The following is a 7451-nucleotide window of genomic DNA, read 5'->3' as shown; positions in this document are numbered from 1 at the left end:
CCACCACACTGGCAACAAATTACAGGCTACTTCCGGTGTAAATAAAGTCCACGAGTGTTATGTTGGAATTAATTTTATTGATAGGTAAAATGTTGAGGTGCTTGCGAAATTGAACTTTTATTTGGAAACGATGTATATTCATATCCTTTATAATGCAAAGGACGTAATGTAAAGGCAAATATTGATACGTCAATTCACGAATTTCAAAACGAAGTAAAAACAAAAGCCTACGGTATATTGACCTATTCTTTAAAAAGAACACTGATGCACACAATGTGTTAAACAAAAAGGACAGTCACAGTTGAACACAATTAAGCCAATATTTCACAAACTAATTTATAAAATATCCTTATTAAATTACGGACTCCAAAAAAAAGTAATTTGCTAAAATAAAAATCTGTGGCACACTTCAATTTAAAGCATTTTTTTTAAACGGCACACATAAAATCATCCTATAAAAAGATATCACTAAAATATGTGTCCTAAAAAAAAAAAAAAAAATCACACCTGTTTCTGTGACAGCCCTCGGCTCGGAGAAAAAAAGAGAGAAATAGAGAGTCGGGGGAACAGCCCACGCTTTAGCCAATCAGAAACGCTTTCCGCCTGTGAAAAATTTTTGCTTAGTTTTGCTGACATCACGTTTACAGACACAGTGCGACTCAATCCTGGCCTCTGAGGTTCAAATCTCGGATGTTTCCCTTATTTAATACATATGATTTCTACAATAAGGTTCATTAGTAAAGGCCCTCATACCTAAATCGGGTTTTACAAATGAATTCAATACACAGGTGGGCCAGAATCTATGAGATTCATTACCTTTAAGACCTCTGTAGATTATTATTTTTTATTTTTTCGCTAGTTTACTCATTGAAGTCTTTATTACGTACCAACAGTATAAGTCAAAAATGTAAAAACGGTATGTGATATGATACTGTCTCCTGGTAGACCACAGATTTTCAAACTAACTAGGTAACCAACTACAGGTCCTTCCCTAGTTCCTCTATCTCGTCGAGGAGGAAATCCATGTCCTTGGTGGACAACTGAGGAGAAAGGACAACCATTCGGAAGAAGTTGACGTGTCCATCCATGGGCTGGTATCCCACCATCATCGTCCCATGCTTCATCATTCTCTCTTTGAGGACTGGCGCCACCTGATGGCGTACATTGGACGTGGCATTAAAAGAAATCACTCAATAATTCAGTTCTCTGCTCTATTATTTGCCATTCCGCATTTAAACTGAGCTGACCTTTGATAACCTTTCCTGGTAATCCGCACTGTTCTCCGTCCCTCTCAGACTGGGTGGAATGAACCAAAAGCAAATGTTCACAAAATGCCCCTGTTGGAAAGCACACACCTTATATAAATATATAAACAAGCATTGCATTTACATAAACATACTACTTCAGGTTTGTGCAGCTGTACCTTACAGACCAACTGGAAATTGTCCCTTTTCTCCATTTCTTCAACTAAATACCTAGTGCAGAAATAAATAAGGGATTATGAAAATAAATAAATAATAATATATATTAAAATATTAAGCAGCACAACTGTGCTCAACATTGACAGTAATAACCGTTTCTTGAAAAGCAGCATATTCAAATGATTTCTGAAAGAAGACTGGAGTAATGATGCTGGAAATTTAGATTTGCATTACAGAGATTAATTAAATCATAAAATATGTTCAAACAGAAAGCATTTATTTTAAATGATAATAATATTTAATTTTTTTTTGCTATTTTTGTTCTCTTTTTAGTTTTTACATTAATATAAAATCATACCAATCCCTACATTTTTAACATGTATATACTAAAAATATACTTCAGTGCATTTAATGATAGAAGTTTAACAAAATGCAATATTTAAAAAATGTATAGTTATTAACAACAACATCTAACAGATGCATCCAATACCTTGCGAGGGCAAAGGCCTTATCCACTCGCTCTGAAAGACCATGTGTACCTATTGCCTTCCACATCAACCACAGCTTCAAGCAATCCACCTTACGGCCACACTGGATGGATTTGTCTCCCGTGTCTAGGCTTGTATCGTAGAACTTGTCTTGCTGGAATAAATAGGTCGCCTTAGCACTGTGGCAGTGCATTAACAGATCCTACAGATTGAGATGAAGAAGACAACAGCGAGTTGCACTTGTGGGCAAGTCAATATAATACGTTCACTTGACTAATAAGCAAAAAGAGTGCATGAATGGACTTGCACAGGGTTAGAAGTAAAAGTAAAAAGACGGATGGATTTCTGCATTCCACATTCATACCGTGGTATCCCTGAACAAAACCACAGAGCACTGCAATCCCGCTAGAAGCATCTTGTGAGGGTTCCAAGTCACAGAGTTTGCTCTGAGTTTTAAACAAAGAAACATTAAATGATATATATTTAAAGATGGGCTTCTTCTCCTGCCAAATCACAGTGTTCAAACCTTTCTATTCCTGCAACAAGATGTTTATGTTTTTTGGAAAACAGCACGCTTCCTCCCCAGGCGGCCTGTAAAACAGAGAGATTGTAACAGTTAGTAATAGGTGACACTTTTTAAGTGGGGGCCACACTTATGTAGACATGTTGCACAATGGTGTTACATAAGAAAAACGTGCTGCACTTACGTCAACATGCATCCACATGCCATTTCTTTCACTTATGTCAGCTATGCGGTTCAGAGGATCAAAGGCGCCCTGCACTGTGGTTCCCGCTGTGGCATTAACGAAAAACGGGACAGCATCCTGAAAGGAAGACATTAGACAAATGCTATTAACTTTTAGAACATAACATTAGATATATTACATGCTTATGTCTTTTAAAACCAGTATGACCTTTTTTTTTTTTTTCTCCATAGAACACAAAAGAAGATGTTTTATCTAATGTTCATGCTGCTTTTTTCCATACAAGAAATTCTGCTTTCGATTTGTTAAAAAAAATAGCATGAACATTCTTCAAAATACTTCCTTTTGTGCTCCACGGAAGGAAGAAATTCAAATGCATTTGAAATAAGCTAATAAATCAAAAAACTGCTTTAAATTTACCATATTAGTTCATTATAAAATTATATACACTCCTATTCAAAAATTAATTTGGGGTCAGCAAAGATGCCTTGAATTGATCAACAGTGAATAAATATTATAAAAATATAAATATAATTTTGCAACTTTACTTTCTAATTATCTTTTTAAAAAGTGTCATGGTTTCCGAAAAAAATATTAATCTGCATTTCTAAATCACATAAATATTTTTTTTAATTAATAGTTTTATTAGTATTTTACTGTTTTATTAGGGAGCATTAGATTCTCCAAAAAAATGATCTTACTGATATCATTTAAATAATTACTTGTGATTTTGCTTGCACAATTTTCGCCTCCAGGTCCTCTGGTATCATGCTGCCACTGTAAAGAAACAAAAAACGTTTTAAACAATTTAAAGTGAAACACTTGTTATCCAAAATGTGTTGGAGAGAAGTTCCTGTACCTCTCATCCACTTGTACGATGAAAACGTTGTCCGTTCCAATACCAAGGAAAGCAGCTGCTTTTTTCATAGAGTAATGACTCTAAAAAAAGGTAACATAAAAATCTTATGGTTGGGTTTTAATAATGCTGCATTACGTGCTCTTTTAAATCTAAGATCTTAAACCTTTTTACCTGTTGTGATGTAAATATAGCCATTCGTGGTGTGGCCCACAATCCTTGCGTCTTCACTTGAGGGAAGGCCCAGTAGCGTGCGACGTTCATGGCATACATGTTGGACACTGAACCCCCGGGACAAAATATCCCATCTCCCTCTGACCAGCCAACCAGAGAACGAAGCTTACAGAGCACTTCCTCCTCCATCAGGACAAACACAGGGGCCACTTCATAGGTGTATCTGTAAAAACTCAACGCTAAGTATGTTGCAGATTGATAAGTCGTGATCTGTGCGTGTATTTATAATATTATTAAGGGAGCAGGTTTAGGGAACATACAGGAGAAATTTAGCTACAGCAGCAGATCCTCCTGCAGTGAATGGGTGCCGTCAGAATGAGAGTCTTAACAGCTGATAAAAACATCAGAATAATCTCCAGTCCATCAGTTAACTTCTTCTGAAGCCAAAGCTGCATGTTTGTAATTGATGCAATGATGGATTGGTTTCTTGCAAACATACCGCTTTTCACTTCACAATTCTTGTGGATTATTGCAATGTTTTTATCAGACTCTCGTTCTGACGGCACCCATTTACTGTACCCATCGCTGAGCAAGGATGTAATGCTAAATTTCTCCAAATCTCTTCTGATGAAGAAACTAACTCGTCTACATCCTTGACGTAGTTTTCGTTTGTATCAATTTTGAATTCTCCATTTTTAAAAATGTATATATTGCATGCAATTAAAACAAATTCCGTTATTGATAACATTGTTTACATTATCTAAAGATTTCAGATCATAATTTAATCAATCTCTAATCAACAGCTTTTAGATTCCAGAATTGAAACCAGTGGCTCCACGCTGAAATCAAACAGTGTCATCTGATAACTTCAAGTGCTCTGATAAGTTACTTATTACTATGACAACAGAGTTTAATGGAAAACTTCAGCAACGGAGCAGCAGTTTTCAATTTACTCAGACTTTACTCAGACAATTTTACAGCACTCTTTTGAGAACTTTGTAAGAAAGTACATTCACTGTAACACATTAACACGAACACCTAAAAATGTATGTATCAAAGTTCATTCACACGTACTGGCTGGTGTTGAGGGTTTCAGTGAGTAACCGTCCTGTCAGAGCATGGTAGTCCACACCAGCAAACAGTTGATTGAAGAACCGAGGATGACCTGTGAACGAGAGACCAGGATGCAACCACTTATTTGGGGAGAAACAATTGTAATAATTTCAGAATAAAACAAAAGAAAATGTTAATAATTAGTGGGCTCTCAACATATCCAACATACAGGTTTTAACACTGTATCTGGCCACATCTCGGACCCTCTGCAGTAACTGCTTGTGAGATTCTCCATGCTCTCTGAGATCAAGGTCCAGAAGAGCTCTCAGCTGATCGGGATCTTTCCACTCGCACACCTGTGAATGCAAAGACACGCAGTTCATCTCCTGAGACACAAGATAAGATAGGAAGTTGTTAAAAGGGATGACAAATTCTTAAAGACTTAACCTTCTCCTTCAAGTCAGTTCCTTTGTGAAGTATCTCCTCCACAATCACATCGAAAGCCTCAGTAAGGAACAGCTTCCCGTCTGACTCATGCATATCCGATTCTTCCAGGGAGACATGGCCATTCATATATTCTGTAAGATACATATCAAAGTAAATAAGCAAAAGCGGTATGAGAAAAATGAACCAATATTCAATAAACGATAATTAGTAATAAATATAACCATTTTTATGTAATAAGCACAGAAACAACGCAGAAACAGAAACTGCTCCTCATGATTTAGGATCAAAAAAATATGCAAAACATGCATTGCAAAAAAAGTAACATGCAAAAAACATGCATTCCAATATATATATATATATATATATATATATATATATATATATATATATATATATATATATATATATATAGGAAATGTAAATGTAAAATATGTTTGGTTTGTTGCTGATCTGCTGATCAAGGTCGTCCAGAGACTAGATCTCCATCTAGCCCCTACCAGCTTCTACTCCAGCCGATCCATCATGTAAACCAGATTGGACCAGCCTAAACCCATCTAAACAGTTTACGCGTGGATTACATTATCTTATGTATACATTCCACTGCATACTGCATTATAACGCACATCTATAATTGATACAGATCTTAAAAGCAATCGACGACAAACGCATTCGTCCTACTTCACCTCACGTCCCACTTTTGATGAACTCTTTTCTGTACTGGCTTTGGTTGCCAAGCAGCGCCGCAACTCCACGCACAATACGGAATTCAGCCGATGAGCACGTCCAATCAGAACTCACAGTCAGTTTTATAATAAGCTCTATAAATTCCATTGCAACAATCGCGATATTTTATGATGAAAACGTCATCAACGCCCCATTTTTCCCTATGGATATATGACACCAAAGAGCAAAATGGCTGTCAGAAAGATTCAAAAGCAGAAAGTTTTAACTGTAATATGCTTTTCGTATTAGGTAAGAAGCAAGATGATATTTTTTGCAACTTTTTTTTTTCTGTTTGCGGAGTTTTTTGTTTTTACTTTATTTTGTGGTGGATGAAAGAGCTGAGAGGGGCGTCCCGTCTCTGTTCCTGCAACTTATTTAATAGTTTTCCATACAATGCATCGTTCGCAGACCCCTCGAAAGTTTCAATCGCCAGCCTTCTATAGGCTTCCCGTGGTTTTCTCCCGCTTCTAGAAGGTGGACATTTGGCACGCGCGCAGTTTCTCGTAGTTACAGCGTTACATCGTCGCATTAAAATGCACGATTTAGCAAAACTATGGAATTGGTGCATTTAAGGGAACTATATGCGTGCAATCAAAAACGATCAAACTTCTCACCTTTAGATGAGCTCATTGTGATGTTTTACGTCCTTTCTGTACTCGGCACATGAAGGTGTATTGTATCTGATGCGTTAAGGATGCCTCGAGACCCTCTGGTTCATTGCAAGATCCAGCCTTCATATACGTAGATGCACACGCCCGATTCGTCATTCAAGTGACATCCTATAATTGGATTAGAGTGATATGGGTGTGTCAACAAAAAATCAATCTTTAACTTAAATTGTTTTTTGAAGACCCAGATGATATGAAGCTATCAGCTACACGCAACTGTCAAGTGCATATTTTATCAACATAATTTCTAGCATTTCATTTTCTCAAAACGCTGGGAAATATCTTACCATTGGTTTTATTTGCACGGTCCTGCATCTTAGGTGGTAAGAGACAGATATAGCTACTAAACTGTAACTGACAACAACAATTTTACGTTATATAATGACACACAAACACAGACTTTCATTTAGGTAATGCATGCTGCAAAACAGGGGTACAACGTTCAACACCTTCCAAACTCAGTAGCGTTGTTCTAAGTTCACATTAGACTGTTAGAGTTTGCTGATGAAAGAAAGATATATCCTTCCACGTATGTTTGTCAGATTGCACAATGATCCCACACACACTCACAAGAGTGGAATGGAATGTCACAGGGTTCACAAAAAGACTGGACCAAAGCGGGTCTGTTATCTTATAGAAACAGTATTTCCTATGGAAAAAGGGAACGTAGGTTTCCCATGGAAAGGGTAACTGAATTATTGCATGTTAAGGCATCTTGCTGTGATCAAATAGATTCAGTTTCCAAATTATCATACATATATATATATATACATATATTTATGAAAACACACGGACAACAAATGCATGAATATGAACAGATGAGATGTGTATCTTCCATTCTTCAGCATCAACTACAAAAACCTCACCGGGAGCCAGTCATTTATAGCTTAAATCTATAAAACAATAAAAACAAATCT

General features: G+C 36.6%; 1 protein-coding gene across 1 annotated transcript; it reads right to left on the bottom strand.

Moving 5' to 3' along the window:
• Nucleotides 1-854: 854 nt before the first annotated feature.
• Nucleotides 855-7389, bottom strand: csad (cysteine sulfinic acid decarboxylase). The gene is made up of 15 exons (XM_043224572.1): nucleotides 6822-7389; nucleotides 6481-6645; nucleotides 5144-5274; nucleotides 4926-5052; nucleotides 4718-4808; nucleotides 3644-3866; nucleotides 3473-3552; nucleotides 3336-3390; nucleotides 2617-2733; nucleotides 2436-2500; nucleotides 2274-2355; nucleotides 1912-2111; nucleotides 1424-1475; nucleotides 1248-1337; nucleotides 855-1151 (listed from the first exon to the last, which is right to left on the bottom strand). Exons 2-15 carry the CDS (start codon nucleotides 6494-6496, stop codon nucleotides 978-980), a joined length of 1503 nt encoding a protein of 500 aa, XP_043080507.1. The 5' UTR covers nucleotides 6497-6645; nucleotides 6822-7389; the 3' UTR covers nucleotides 855-977.
• Between the last annotated feature and the right edge of the window lie 62 nt (nucleotides 7390-7451).

Source organism: Puntigrus tetrazona, chromosome 23 (assembly GCF_018831695.1).
Source record: "Puntigrus tetrazona isolate hp1 chromosome 23, ASM1883169v1, whole genome shotgun sequence".
Classification (NCBI taxonomy): Eukaryota; Metazoa; Chordata; class Actinopteri; order Cypriniformes; family Cyprinidae; genus Puntigrus; species Puntigrus tetrazona.
The sequence above is the reverse complement of the archived record's forward strand: the minus strand, read 5'-3'. Positions and strand labels throughout refer to the sequence as shown.